Genomic DNA, 15,491 nt, shown 5'->3' on the forward strand with positions numbered 1-15,491 from the left:
GTTCTGCCGTGTCTTATCATGTCTAGCAAATGCCAGAAGCAGTGGAGAGAATAAACAAGTTTTTAAATGACATTTGAATGGACAGTTTGTAGTGGAGACATCATTCCTTTTTTGTTTATTTTTCTCTTATTTTATTCCAGTTCAGTGAAGATCAGTTCCAGTTACTTAATGAGTTTCAAATCTAAAACTGTCCATGGGGGAATGCTTGGTTTAAACAATGCCAACCCCTTCTCAATTTTTTTGTTGTAAATTTCTATCTTAACAATCTTATTCCATGGGTAAAAAAAAAAACAATTTTATTCCAAAACCTTCATGTAAAGTCTAAGGTGAAGACCTGTTATTTACTATGTGAGGGTTATAAGCTTTAGATATGAGGTCTATATTGTTTGAATTTATTTTCATACTGAAAACGGTCCTTTACTCTGTTTTTCTGATTAGAATTCTAACACTGCAGATCTTCAATTTGATTACTTGGGTCAAAGATTTCTGTCATCTCATTCATGGCAACTAGTTAGTGAAACATATATTTTCCCTATCTGTTTAATCTTTATCTTTTACCAAGTTTATTCATTTATGTTGTTGTTTATTGTATATTACTTTATGGTCTTCTTCGGTGAAATCATTTTTAATTTTTAAATTAATATTGAATGACTATGGGTTTCCTGCAGGACTTCAGTTTGAAAATAATTGTGAAGTTGGAGCCTTCTCTAAACTTACCAATGCCTACTGTTTGGTTGCCATTGGAGGTTCTGAAAACTTCTACAGGTTCTGAAAACTTCTCTCTAGATGGATTTAAGTTATTATATATGTATTTGGTTTTAAATGGTTTGAATTGTTATGGTATTTATAAATGAATAAATTAACATGTTCATATGTTGCATGATACAGTTTATTTGAAGCCGAGTTAGCAGGTGTTATCCCTGTGGTCAAGACATCCATTAGTGGTATTCGTGTTATTGGTCATCTTTGTGCTGGTAAAGTTTTCCTTATCCTCATTTATTCTCTTGGTTTCTTAGGGAGTATTAGTCCATCCTATAAATTTAATTAATTTTCTTGTTTTAATCAACAAAGAAAGTGATGGCTACATCAGTCTCTTTGTTTTAGTCATTATAATTTTATTGAACCAAATTAATTTACCTTTCTATTGGTTTGCAGGAAACAAGAATGGGCTTCTCTTGCCCCATACCACCACAGACCAAGGTGATTCCTATTTTTGTTATCTTTGTTTTTTTATTCTTAGTACTTTATGTTTCTTTTTTAATATCATGTGCTATGGCCTGTTAAAGCATTTCTGTTACTCCCTTTGTCCCCAAACAATAGTTCCCCCTATTAACTTTGTGAATAATATATGTAAAATGGCTTACTCAACCTTTGACTGATGATGTTGTTGGCACAGATGGGATGTAGAAATGCTTATTTCTATGAAATATTTAACACTATTGCTTCTTTATAGTTGTAATTGAAAATAATCAAACAAATCTACTGGTTATACCAAATTATAGACAGGGAGTGTTTGATGGTTGTCTTGTGGTTATGCAATTAGCGGATATCATAAAGATTCCGAATTCTGTTCTTTTGTTTGCAAGCAGCTCATCTTTATCTAAACTATAGTCTCTAGGCCATTCAGCATTTTTTTCCTTGGTTTTGATCAGCTCTTATTTGTCTTCTGTACAAATTCTTTATGTTGAGGCCTGAGGGTGGGATTTCTGGATTATGACAGTATTTTTTCTCTCTTGTATCTGATGCATAATTTTTGTTGGTGGTATATATAAAGTTCCACACAAGTTACGATATACTGACTTATGGTACTTGATCTTATTGCCACGGTTATTGCTGTAGAACTTCAACATTTGAGAAACAGTCTACCTGATCAAGTTGTTCAGCGGATAGAAGAAAGGTTATGTTCTCTGGGAAATTGTATAGCATGTAATGACCATGTGGCCCTCGCTCACACTGATCTTGATAGGGTATTGTCTTGTTGTAGACTACAATTTTTTTTCTGCACTAGTCTGTTCATTCATGTCTAGGATTGGAAATTGATTTGAAGAGGGACTTGTATACATGTTAAGCATAGACGATAAATAATAGGATGAACTAATTATTGCATAAATATTGCTAGTTTTTCTGAAACTGATCACCTTAAGTTTTGACTAAAACAAACTGTAATTTCTTGGAAATAAAATGCAAAATTTACATTGCAAAATTTTCTGGCATGTATCACAGCCTACTAGCCAATGGAATTTGACAAATGTATGATACATGATTTAAATTTTGTAGATTTGGGTTCAGAGTTGTGAATGCATTGTATGCTAAGAACTTCAGCTTTTATCAAAAAGAACAAGAAACTTTTTTGAATATCTGCAAGTTTTTTCTTCCCTTTTGATGGAATTTTTGAATAAAGAATGCTGATAATATCCATAACTTGTTACTCAAAGAAATCCTTGTTATAAATTAAATTGTTATACTAGATAATTCTCTGCTAATGACCTAATCAAGTCTTGTTGCTCTGCCAAACGTGTTCTCTTATTCAATGCATATGGAGCTAATTCCCCATCTAGGTGTCAATATTAACACACTGCTCCTTTGATTTAAACTAATCCAAATTAGTGCTTCAAACCCTTTCTATCCATCATTGTTATTTGCATTTAACTTTTGAATTTTATATATAAATCTTGCTTGCTCTAGTGCTCAATGTTAAATTTTTGTTCAGGAGACCGAGGAGATTATTGGAGATGTTCTTGGAGTAGAAGTTTTCCGGCATACCATTGCTGATAATATTATGGTTGGTAGTTACTGTGCCTTCTCCAACAGAGGTGGTTTGGTGAGTATAATATATTCCCTCTTTGAAATTCATAATTTAGACATCTACAGTGTCTTTTGACAATACACTTGATGCAGGTCCACCCTTATACTTCCATAGAAGACTTGGATGAACTTTCTACTCTTCTTCAGGTTCCTTTGTGGTTCAGACACCACAGCAACAGAGCTATCTGTGATTGAGAGTGTTTTCAAGCTAAGAGAAGCACAGCATAGTGCCATTGTGGATGAGATGAGGAAATCCCTCATTGATACCTATGTCTGAACTGTGGAAATTAGTTGTTTATGCAAGAACATATATATTGCACTCCTCATTGTTAAGATCTTTTAAGTTTTGGTGATAGTTTGTCTTGTGCAGCATGGACATATATATTCCCATCATGAATTTTACTCTTCATTAGTTGTGATATCATATATTAAGTGCTGATTTTTGAGACCCACAATTCACATGCTTGTAGGGGTCTTTTTGCAATCATATATTAGCCATCTTGTTGGAACAAATCTATGTTACTGTTTTATAATTTAACCTCAATTTTTTAGTAACTCTCAAATAGTTGTTGAAATTTCAATAACTTTAAAACATATCTGAGGCATTACTAAGGATTTTAACTTTTTAAGAAGATAGTTGCAACTATATATAACAGAAAAAGTATCTGAGGCTGGGAAATTGGGACTGTAATTTATCAAATAAAATATATATTTTAGGGTTTAGGGTAATAAGCAACTATGAGATGTCCACGTCATATGAATTAAACCCATTTTCTGTAATTCCCTTTTGGGAAATACTCAAGTGGATCATATTCAATCTCACCACACTAATACAGAGCCAGTACATTAGCGACTAGCAAGAAGAAAGTGCATGTGTCTGGTAATTTAGTTATTATTATTGATTGCACGATGTTCTTTTCTTTTGGCATATTGATTATACGATGTTTTTTTTTTTTTATAGTTTAATCGAATTGGTTCGGTTAAGTTACAAGATACGAATTGCGAGTGTCTTGTAGGGGTTCTTTTATTATTTTTATTATTATTTGGCTAAATTAAAATTTTAATATTTTAAATTAATCAATAATTAAAAAATAATTTAATATCGCTATTTTGTTATATAACTAAAATATAATTTATCTATTTAAATATATTAAATATTTAATTATAATATAATACATATATTTAAAAATATTTATTTATAAATTCTAAATATATAAAAACAAAACCTAAAATATAATTTAAAATTTTAAAGATATTTATTCATTTATCATAAATTTTAATTATAAAATAAATATTTATCCTCTACTAATCACGTGATTTTAATTATATCTGTTTAAAATTACATTATCTCTTAACCTAATTCTTGATTGTTTCATGAATAGTATTTTCGATATCAACTAAATAAAATGTATATATGTAAAATAAAAATAAAATAAAAACCGTGCAGCCCACGGTACAGTCAAGTACAAAACGCAATACCCTAATTTGTTTCTCTGTCTCTGTCTCTGTCTCTCTCTCCATTCGTGCTTTCAGCTCCGGCAACCTCTCTTCCGGCGCCGCCGCTATCTCGGCCGCGCACCAGTTATTCTTCTCTTCATGTTTGCACATCCAACTTTCCTTTCATAATGCCCCAAATTAGGTTATAGATTATTTGGGAATTGGGGGTTCCCATTTTAATGCAAATTTATTATCTTTATTTTGTTACTAGTCTTTCCCTTGGATGGGTTTTTATTTGATTGCGTTGCCGAGCTGAAATTATAGACATGAAGCTTTCAGACACAAAATATATTAATCCCTTTTCAATGTTTTAAGTAAAAATGATGGGATGAACTATGTGCGTGTTTGTGTTTGTGACAGTTTACGTTTTAATGGAAAAATAATTTTTCTCTCAAGTTTTTTAAGAAATCGTATTTTTTTTAAATCAAAATAATGGAATGAAAGCTAATCGTATTTTTTTAAAGGAATCATAATGTACTACTTTTCAGCTGAGTTTTGAGATGTTCAATGTTAAAACTGTACTAAATTAAAACATAATTTGCCCTTTCTGTTCTGCTATTTTTATAATGTGAGGTTTATATTTTTAGATATGAGGAGTATGTGAGGTTTAAGTTTTAGATATGAGGAGTATATTTTTAAAATTTATAATCATATGAAACATGGGGCCTTTATTTTTGTTTTTCTGATTAAAATTCTAATGCTGTAGATCTTCAATTTGATTACTTGGGTCAACGATTTCTGTCATTCTCAATCATGGCAACTAGTAAGTGAAACATATGTGTTTTCCCTATCTGTTTAATCTGTACCTTTTACCAGGTTTGCTCATTTATGTTGTTTAATACTTTATGGTCTTCTTTGGTGGAATTTTTTTTTACTTTTTAAATTAATATATTGAATGACTATGGATTTCCTGCAGGACTTCAGTTTGAAAATAATTGTGAAGTTGGAGTCTTCTCTAAACTTACCAATGCCTACTGTTTGGTTGCCATTGGTGGTTCTGAAAGCTTCTACAGGTTTTCATTCATTTTGGACTTAGTGAAAATATATTCTAATATGGATTCAAGTTATTATATATGTATTTGGTTACAAATGGTTTGAGATTGTTATGATAGGTCTATAAATGAATAAATTAATATGTTGCTTGATACAGTGTATTTGAAGCCGAGTTAGCAGGTGTTATCCCTGTGGTCAAGACATCCATTGGCGGTACTCGTATTATTGGTCGTCTTTGTGCTGGTAAAGTTTTTCTTTTCCTCATTTATTCTCTTGGGTTCTCTAGGAGTATTAATACATACTCCACATCACAGTTGAGATGCCTCCATCCTATATATTTAATTATTTTTCTTGTTTTAATTAACAAAGAAAGAAATGGCTGCATCAATTTCTTCATTTTGTTCGCTATCAGTTTATTGGACCTAATTAATTTACCATTCTATTGGTTTGCAGGTAACAAGAATGGGCTTCTCTTGCCCCATACCACCACAGACCAAGGTGATTCCTATTTCTTTATGTTTGTTTTGATTTTTAGTACTTATAATGTGATTTGGCCCTGTTACAATGACTTTGTAACTCCCTTTCTCCCCAAACAAAAATTCACCCTATTGACTTTGTGAATAAAATATGTCAAACGGTTATTCAACATTTGACCGATGATTCTGATTGCTGCTAGCACAGATGGGATAAACAAATGCTCATTTCTATAAAGATATTTAATACTATTGCTTCTATATGTTGTAATTGAAAATAATCAAACAAATATACTTGTTTAATTACCAAATATAGACAGGGAGTGTTTGACGGTTATCTTGTGGTTATGCAATTAGCTGATATCATAATGGTTCCGAATTCTGTTCATTTGTTTGTTAGCATCTCATCTTTATCAACAGTCTAGTCACTAAGCCTTTCTATATATTTTTTTTTCTTGTATCTTATGTACCATTTTTGTTGGTGGGAACCTCCACACTATTTATAATATACTGACTTTATGGTACTTGATCTTATGTTATTTTTGTAGAACTTCAACATTTGAGAAACAGTCTACCTGATCAAGTTGTTGTTCAGCGAATAGACGAAAGGTTATCTGCTCTGGGAAATTGTATAGCATGTAATGACCATGTGGCCCTCACACACACTGATCTTGACAGGGTATTGCCTTATTGTGGACTACTGATACAAACTATCATTTCTTGGAAATAACATGCAAAATTTAACATGTATCAATGTGTAGGGAATTGGATCACCTAATGATGGTTTTGTTAATCAAACTAATCCCTGTTTATAACATAAAATGTTATACTAGATAATTCTCTGTTAAGGACCTATTCATGTCTTGTTTGTCTGCCAAACATGTTCTCTTATTGCTATGCATATGAACCTTATTCCCATATAGGTGTCAATATTAACACACCACCACTCTTATGATTTAAAGTAATCCAATTAGCGGTTCAAACCCTTTTTATCCATCATTGTTATTTGCATTTATCTTTGAATTTTATATATAAATCTTGGCTTTCTTTAGTATTCAACGATTAAGTTTTTATTCAGGAGACTGAAGAGATGATTGCAGATGTTCTTGGAGTAGAAGTTTTCAGGCAGACCATTGCTGGCAATATTCTTGTTGGTAGTTACTGTGCCTTCTCCAATAGAGGTGGCTTGGTGAGTAAAACATATCATCTATTTGAATTCATAATATAGACATCTATACTGCCTTTTGACCATACATTTGATGCAGGTTCACCCTCATACTTCCATAGAAGACTTGGATGAACTTTCTACACTTCTTCAGGTTCCTTTGGTGGCTGGGACCGTGAACCGGGGTAGTGAAGTAATAGCAGCTGGAATGACAGTTAATGATTGGACTGCATTTTGTGGTTCCGACACCACAGCAACAGAGCTATCTGTAATCGAGAGTGTTTTCAAGCTGAGAGAAGCGCAGCCTAGCGCAATTGTGGATGAGATGAGGAAATCTCTCATTGATACCTATGTCTGAACTGTGGTAGTAATAGTGTTTTGTTTTATGCAAGATATTGCACTGCTCATTGTTGAGATCTTCTAAGTTAAGTTTTGGTGATAGTTTCTGTTGTTGTGTGGGCATATATGTTCCCATCATGTTGTGCTCTTTTCCTTAGTTGTGATATCGTATAATATCAGGTGCTGATTTTTGTTACCAACAAATCAAATGCATGTAAGGGTGCTCTTGCGTTCCACTCATGGTGACGGCCTAAATAATAGCCTTAGGTTGATTCGAAGCAATCAAATTTTGTCACGTTAAGAAAAATTTCTTACATTTCTTGATGTATAAATTCTGCATTTTTTAACTCTTTGAAAGAAAGAAAAAAAAACTGTTTAAAATTGTAAAGAATATAAATTCTTACATTTCTTGTAGTATAATTTTTCTTTAATTTCATAGCAACTCCTTAGTTGTTCAAATTCCTATAATATAAACTATCAAGGACCTTAAGAATTATATAGTTGCAACCATATCTCTTAATAGAAAATCATCCTGAGGTTGGGAAATTGGGACCGTAATGTATATCCTAACATTTTATATTTGATTTCTTAATGAGAAACCTTATTTTATTTTTCAGAGAAAAAGAGTTTAAAAATTACCATGTGCATAGACATTAAACTTTTTTATTCATGTGAACATTAATTTATCAGCAAATATTGGATGTTCACGTAATATGAATAAAACCCAAATTAAGTTTTTTTTTTTTTTACATAAATAACAATTTTGGGACTTTCGAAACATAACCACTCAGAATTGTTCGTCCGAAACTCACAAATTAATTGTTACAGCCAGCATCATTAGATTCTGTTTCCTTTTTTCTGCTTTTGGTAGGTTAAGATTGAATCCATCATAAATCAACTGGAGTTCTAGTTATATCAAGACATCTTTATTCTAATGTTATTATTGAAGACAAGAAATATGCATACAAGAAATGTTATTATTGACTTTAATTTTGATACCCCATCAATATAATTAAAATTCACTATAGATATCACGTTTAAAATAATTACAATAATTAGCAATCTTAGTATACAAAACAAACTTGAGAATCATCTAATGCTGCGCATCAAATACCTATCTCAAGCATTTCTTAAATCCTTGGTACTGTTCTAAAAGACGTAATCAGTAATCACTGGCGAGCTAGAAGACATTTGTCACATTGGCAGAGTACAACTTTTATGTAAATTGCATTTTTTCAGAAATAGAATAATATTACCAACAAAAAATCTATAGTTTACCGGAACAAGTTCCAATGGAGTGCTTATATATTAAGATGAAGAAAACATTTCACGAATGAATAGGATGAAAAACCAGAAGCAGCTCAACAGAATTGGTGAAACTGGTCAGTTTGACCCTGGCACAAAATCTCAAGATAATGAACCGAGAACACCCAATAAAGCATACGCCAGTTAATCAAGTCTTTAACATCAACGAAGTACACAATTAGCTCTTGCAAACAGTACAAGACACAAAAAAAATCCCAATAAAGGATTCAACTTCTAAGAATAGTGATAAAATTTAAGGAAGATTAAGAACCTAACACATCATCAACTCTACCAAAAAACAATGTCAGTTGAAACAAGATTCTCAATCGGGAAGGATTTGCTCACTGTCAGCATCTGCCTCGGTCTCAACCTTGGGTTTTGAAGGAGTGGCTCCAGGGGCCTGTTTCTTCTTGATCCCACTCACTATATCATCAATCCTCAGAAGCATGCAAGCAGCTTCAATGGCAGTCTTAAATGCTTGTGCCTTCACATTGTAGGCATCCCAGATCTAACATCACATTAGAACAAAACATTGAGTCCACTTGGTGACATATATGCTTATCAAGATAGTAGCATAAGTACAAATACTTTGAAACAAGATACAAAAGGGTAAATTCAGGTTTGGCAATAATACATGACTATACATGACTATTCTACTAAAGAAATAAAAACACAAGTTTTCTTCACTGTGTTGCATCTTCTGGGAGTAACTGAGAAATGTTAGTTCTAATAAGCATAATGTGACTAACTCCAGTTGGCAAAAAAACAATTGGCAGTTTTTGGTATCATTTAAAATATGCATATCTAACAGAATCGGTTGAAAGTGAAGTACCTTGCACTCTTTCATGTCAGTGATACTACCAGTATTTCCATCTATACCAATCCACGCATTTTCTCCATTTGCATGCTATTATTTTCAAAAACACAACATTAAACATGATCAGACTTCAGAGAAAAAACTGTATACAGTAAGTACTAGCAAACTATACTTACTTTTCCTTGTAGAGCAGTCATAGTCCGGATCACATTTACTCCACAATTTTGTGCCAAAGTTCGTGGTATGGCTTCAAAAGCTAGGGCAGCAGCTTCATAAGGCCACTGTCAGTCAACAACACTTAAGTGAGAATCAGTGTAAACTGCTACTCGGACAAGAGATAGAACTAGAATCCATCAAACCACCAAATAAAAAGTAGTACTGCTACTGGTTCATAGAAACTACGCTCACCTTCTCTATGCCCTCAATAGATGAACTCTTCTGTTTCAAGGCAGCTGACACTGTCAACTCTGTAGCACCACCTCCAGGAACAAGTTTTGGATTTTTTATAATGTTCCTTGCAACAGACATGGCATCCTGTCAAGAAAATAAGTTCTCAGAAAGCAGTATGATCAGAACTAAATCTTTAGACCATGCCAATAGCTTACCTGTAGGTTTCTTTCAACTTCATTTAATAGATCCTTACTAGCACCCCTTAGTAGAACAGTACAAGCCTTGGGTTCTTTGCAATCAACAATAAATGCAAAGTACTCATCTCCAATTTTCTTAACCTCAAATAACCCAGCGCCAGTACCAACATCAGACTCCTGCAATTCATCTGGTCTATTCACAATAACAGCACCACAAGCCTTTGCAATTCTATTATTATCAGTTTTCCTCAGCCTCCTGATTGCACTAACTCCATGCTTGCTGAGATAATGGCAAGCCAAATCACTCAGACCCTTCTCTGTGATTACCAAGTCTGGTTTAAACTTCAATATCTGCATGCATAGCTCCTCAATATATTCTTCTTCCATCTTCAATAAGAGACTCCAGTCTTCTTCTTTGAGCAGTTCAGCATTTGTTTGGTTTTCACCCTTTTTATACTCAAGGGGACAATCAAGAAGAATGATACGTGGATTAACAATCTTTCTCCTCATTTTGCCAGGGGCAACCACATCTTTGTTTATCATAACTCCCTTGAGAACTCTTGAATCTTCTAGCTGCCCACCTGGGACCTTCTCAACTTTGATATAATTTTTAATATCCACATCTCTCAAACCTTGGCCAACCTCAACACCTACTGTTGTAGTAGCATCAATAGCCAAGTCCTGGAAGTAACCAAGGAACAATATGTGATACATAAATCAATAGATCCAAAAATGCTATGTAATTGCAGAAGGCTATAATAATTATCGACTCTTGATTAGCAGAAGGTTTTAATTCAAACAACAAAACCGAAGAGCAAGAGCTAAATGAAATGAGATTTTTATGAAACTATTTGCTAACTTTTCATGTATGTATGCAATGTTAAAGACAAAGAAAATATATTAGTTTGATGAATTCATAGGCAAATCACCTAATTACACAGGTCCATCTAATTAAAAGAAGATAGCTTAAACACATTTGTCTAGATACCAAAATCATATAGATAATGAACAAGTAAATTGTATATATCAAAATAACAAGTCATGCTTTTGTAGAAAAACAATGTACAGATGATAGCTAACATCCAACTTCACTAGCTGTGAGCCACCCTTCCTATCAGCAATGCTGCAGAGACTAGGCTTCCTCTTACATAGGATAATAGGGTTTAAAACAGAAACTTTTTTGGATTCCACACAGAGTACACAAACACACAAATCAAGTAGACATATTTCCCTACCAGCCTTAGAGCCAAGCTCTCCTTTGAGGAAACAGTTCTAAGACTTACACAACAGAAAAACACCCGACTTAACAAAAACTGTTCACAACCTTCCTTCCTATAACGACAACACATACAATTGAATAACTGCTACAAAACCGTCCCACAAATCTAGAACCTGATCCACATAATGACTTTTGGTTGTAACAGGGTTTTAAGAATTAGCCATATGCCAGAACAAACAGCTCAACAAGTATAAATAAGAACAAAGAATAATATCAATTAGGAAACCTAGCACAAGAGAAAGAGGGATACTCACAGCAATTAAATCCCCAAATCGGCCTGTGAATTTGGTACCTATGCAGCTTTTTACAAGCCCCAGCATTATACCTCCTGCAGTTTAATTCATCATAGCATTTAGATTATATGTCAAGAAATAATTATGTATCATTTCTGCATATTACTCAGTTACTACAAATTCTAGGAGATTTTACACCAAATTCCAATAGGACACTGGTCATCTTTTAAGAACATCACATTCCTATTACCAAACTATATAGATTTTAGAAAACCTACCTAGGTTCTTCATCTTCAAACAATTGGAGAGAATTGAAAAAGTTCAGTACACCATAAAGGCATCAACTTGTTTTTGGTAGAAAAATTTAAGGAGGGGGGGGAGGGGGGTTGTCACCCAGTCTTGCTTTAAATTGTCAGCGACTGTGAACTTTCTTCCTATTATTGGGAGCAAGAATTTTTTTAATACAATAAGGTACTAAACCAGCAATAAAACTTACGATCCTGAGCATTGATAGGCATTGCAATTTTGTCAAGAACAGCAATAGCATCCTCCAAAGCTTTGGCATATGCTGCATATTACAAAATTGTAGCATTCATTAATATAAACAATTTTATACCATGTAGGAGAGAAATACTGATTAACAGTTAACACTATTAAGTTACCTCGGCAAATAACTGTAGGGTGAATTTTGTCAATGAATGCATCGGCGACATGAAGCATCTCACCAGCTGCACCGAAAATACAAAATATTGAAAATTGTAAAAAGAGAATATGCTGCCCAATAAATCAACTAAGATCTGATCGTCCATTCGGTATATAATATAACAAAATCAAGAATTTTGCTATTAAATCATGCAGAAACATACCAAGAATGATGACAGATGTTGTTCCATCTCCAACTTCTTCGTCTTGGGTGCGACTTAATTCAATCATAGACTGTATACATTCAAATAAGAGAAACAGAGTTATTAAGTTTCACAATAAAGAGAAACTAAGCCTTAGATTAACAGAAGTGATGCTTTCACAAGACATAGCCTGGAGTGCAGTGCAGTATATAGCAGTATGTATAATGTATGTGTGACAAAGCAATATCAATAAAGCGAAGCAAAAGATACAAATACCTTTGCAGCAGGGTGAGCAAGGTCTAATTCACGTAAGATAGCATTCCCATCATTTGTAACCACAATTCCTGTTAATTTGCAAGGAAAAAGAACGAGGATCAAATAAATGCGTAGAATACAAGTGCTCTACTGAGTGGCAATGGTAAACACTAAACATTTCCAGTTCTGAATTCAGAACCTAAATCATAATCCCATCCCCACATCATGCATAAGAAAAACTAAATAATTATAAAGATGATCTTACTGAATGTGACAACAATTGTTTGCAATTAACAAAAAAACTATGTACACCCCTCTCACAAACCAAAGATTAAAATCAAGAAATATACGAAGTCAGCAAGTTACTATTGAAAAACGTGAGTCCTTGATAAGTTGGAGTTTTATGTAAAAAAATGAAATCACTAACCTCCTTGAGCATCAAGAAGCATTTTTAGCATGGACCTAGGTCCCAACGTTGTTCGGACTACATCAGCAACAGCCTGGCATCATCAACAATATTAGATTAGAAACAAGTGAACAATAATAGCAACTGGTAAAGTCTTGTTTGGGTAAATTTCTCTAAATTGAATTGGACTTCTCCCATAAAGCTGCTAAAATCAAAACTTACGCATTTCAGCTTCTGGAAAAGTTGGACAAAAGAAATTTTATAAAAGTTAAGTGCATAAGTTGATTTTAGTTCATGAAAGAGGTTCAATTCATTTTATCTTCTTATTTTCTTCTCCTATAAATGCTTATAGAAAAAATTATCCAAAAAGAATCAGTTGGAAATCTGCAATACCTCCGCCGCCTGAATAATAGCATAGCGGACCTTAGATCCAGACTCCCGTTTCAAAGAGTCCTCTGCGAAATCAAATCGAACAAACACAAACCAAATACCAAAACATTTAAAATCAATAAAAAAAACACAAAAATTATTTTAAAAAATAAGAAAAAGAAAAACTACGAGCATAAGAGTAGAGAAAGAACTTACTGAGAACTAGAACTGGCGCGTGCATGATTTCCTGGATTCAAAATATTCCGAGAATTTTCGCAAGCAAGAACTAAATCCAGTAGCAAAGCAAGTTAGTTTCAAACTCAAACACCGCTACAACACAGTTCTCTCCGAACAAAACGAAGCAGATTCAAGCGTTTTCCGAACATAGAAAACACCAAAAATGAACATACTAACGACGAGTCCAAAAGCAAAACCCTAAAGCACGCTGCGAGGGAGGCGATGCAGTAAATGGCGCCTCAAGCAGCAGTGGTTCAGAGAGAAGAATGCGAATTACCTGAACTTGGCCGGAGACTGTTCGATCGGTGCCGGAAGCGGGAGGGATACGGTGGTTGACGGCGGAGGAAAAGGCGCTAGGGCACAGAAGAAGAATAATCGGTTTGGAGAAATAATCGGCGGAAGAGTGTAGTGTTAGGAACTACGCTGAGGTTTTCCGCCAAAATGTGCTAGAAAACCCTTTAACCTCCCACTGCCACATTTCTATTTACATTTATTATTTTTACTTTTTTCCTCCTCAAATTAGTACTGTTACATTTTATTATTATTTTTTTAGTTCTACTTTACAGCACACTTTCTAATTTAAATGAATTTCATTTAACATGCTATCTATTGATTAGGATTTATTAAATATTATAAACAATGAGTGGAGACTCATTAAATTAAATTAAAAAAACGAAACTCTCATAATTTTATGATTTGTAATAATTTTAAATTTCAATTAATAACAAATAGTTTATGCAAAAGAGTATTAAAGAAAGAATGTTGCTTACCTTTTTTTTTTCTTCTATCAATCCATGAATATAGAAAAAATAAGAAACAAAAGTAAACAACAGTTTTTGGAACGTAGGAACTATTTTAATGTCTAATGTTTTTGTATTTGCCCAAAATATAAAAATATAATCTTATTTTTTTAATTGAGATGCACCACTAGTCACAGATTATTAGATAAATAAAGGTTATTGAAATAATCTCATAGTTGACAAGTCTTTAAAAGATTAGACTTTGTATTTTCAATTTTTTAACCATTTAGTTATTATTATTGTCATTAATATAAAAAACGAAGCTAAATAACATAATATATTTTGAAATAAATAACTCATAGTTAAAAAAATTTCATGTTACAAATTAAATTATTTATTATAAATCTAAAATATAATTTATATATGTAAAAATATTTTTTCTTAAAATTAATTATAATTAAGATTATAACATAATTTATATAAGAAAAATATTTATTTATATGAATTTTATATAAAAAAATGTATTTTTAGTCTCTATATTTTATCAAGCTAATCAAGGCCTTTATATTTTAATATTAATAAATTTCATCCTCAACTTTTAAAATACATGTAAATTTAAAATTCTTTAAAAATCATAATGTTTTTTGTCCAACAAAACTCAAATAAGTGATTATTGATGAAAAAAAAAGAGTTAATTGTTTTCCTACATGTCTTCTGGCCCAATTAGGGAAGACTTGGGCTCATATGACCCCATGAGGGCTTTTCTTCCTGTACCATAACTTTTTCTTCTACACCCAACCATTTTAATAAAATTCCAATACTACCCTTGTTAAGTTCTTCATCTTCCTGTCTTCGTTTTATTTCTTCTTTATTCACGCAATTGAGGTTTTTCTTTTCGATTGAGTTGTTGGTTATTGTTGTGGGTGGTTTGAGCGAGGTCGTGATGGTTATTGGTAGGACGTGGTGATATGTTTTGCAATAAACATACATATTGACAATCCATAAATTTTATATAGATTATCAATCTGTATCACATATACGGATTGTTAATCCATTTAACCCAAAAATATTTTTTTAATTTTTATAATTTTTTTTATAAATTTAGTTATATTTTTTATAATATGTTTAATTTCTTATTTGTTCCAT

The 15,491-nt window shown here is 32.6% G+C and overlaps 2 protein-coding genes and 1 pseudogene across 3 annotated transcripts; 2 read left to right on the forward strand and 1 right to left on the reverse strand.

The window, feature by feature from the left end:
* On the forward strand, positions 1-3,246 carry LOC121173754 (eukaryotic translation initiation factor 6-2-like; annotated as a pseudogene).
* Positions 3,247-4,251: 1,005 nt separating this feature from the next.
* LOC100800352 (eukaryotic translation initiation factor 6-2) lies at positions 4,252-7,476 on the forward strand. 2 transcript variants are annotated; one of them, XM_014768793.3, is made up of 8 exons: positions 4,252-4,403; positions 5,009-5,065; positions 5,219-5,315; positions 5,453-5,538; positions 5,749-5,793; positions 6,317-6,447; positions 6,847-6,957; positions 7,034-7,476. In XM_014768793.3, exons 2-8 carry the CDS (start codon positions 5,056-5,058, stop codon positions 7,289-7,291), a joined length of 738 nt encoding a protein of 245 aa, XP_014624279.2. In that variant the 5' UTR covers positions 4,252-4,403; positions 5,009-5,055; the 3' UTR covers positions 7,292-7,476. The 2 variants fall into 2 exon arrangements, with proteins under 2 accessions (XP_014624279.2, XP_040866580.1); XM_041010646.1 differs by having other exon boundaries at positions 4,252-4,387.
* Positions 7,477-8,706: 1,230 nt separating this feature from the next.
* On the reverse strand, positions 8,707-14,119 carry LOC100802143 (T-complex protein 1 subunit gamma). Its single transcript, XM_003548224.5, has 14 exons — positions 13,883-14,119; positions 13,585-13,654; positions 13,393-13,454; positions 13,021-13,093; positions 12,615-12,682; positions 12,360-12,429; positions 12,156-12,221; positions 11,990-12,061; positions 11,515-11,588; positions 10,000-10,662; positions 9,803-9,928; positions 9,571-9,675; positions 9,410-9,484; positions 8,707-9,085 (listed from the first exon to the last, which is right to left on the reverse strand). The coding sequence occupies exons 2-14, from the start codon at positions 13,607-13,609 to the stop codon at positions 8,900-8,902; spliced, it is 1,665 nt and encodes a 554-aa protein (XP_003548272.1). The 5' UTR covers positions 13,610-13,654; positions 13,883-14,119; the 3' UTR covers positions 8,707-8,899.
* Positions 14,120-15,491: the final 1,372 nt, after the last annotated feature.

The sequence above is a fragment of the Glycine max genome, chromosome 16 (assembly GCF_000004515.6).
Source record: "Glycine max cultivar Williams 82 chromosome 16, Glycine_max_v4.0, whole genome shotgun sequence".
NCBI classification, from domain to species: Eukaryota; Viridiplantae; Streptophyta; class Magnoliopsida; order Fabales; family Fabaceae; genus Glycine; species Glycine max.

What these genes read in the sequence shown, in the direction of transcription:
- LOC100800352 (XM_014768793.3), top strand. An exon ending in GGTTCTGAAAGCTTCTACAG is followed by an intron (nt 5,316 to 5,452) that starts GTTTTCATTCAT and finishes TGCTTGATACAG; the next exon opens with TGTATTTGAAGCCGAGTTAG. An exon ending in CACACACTGATCTTGACAGG is followed by an intron (nt 6,448 to 6,846) that starts GTATTGCCTTAT and finishes GTTTTTATTCAG; the next exon opens with GAGACTGAAGAGATGATTGC.
- LOC100802143 (XM_003548224.5), bottom strand. Translation starts at nt 13,609, where the DNA reads ATGCACGCGCCAGTTCTAGTTCTCA. An exon ending in AACATCTGTCATCATTCTTG is followed by an intron (nt 12,222 to 12,359) that starts GTATGTTTCTGC and finishes TTTTCGGTGCAG; the next exon opens with CTGGTGAGATGCTTCATGTC. An exon ending in AAGTTGAAAGAAACCTACAG is followed by an intron (nt 9,929 to 9,999) that starts GTAAGCTATTGG and finishes TTTTCTTGACAG; the next exon opens with GATGCCATGTCTGTTGCAAG.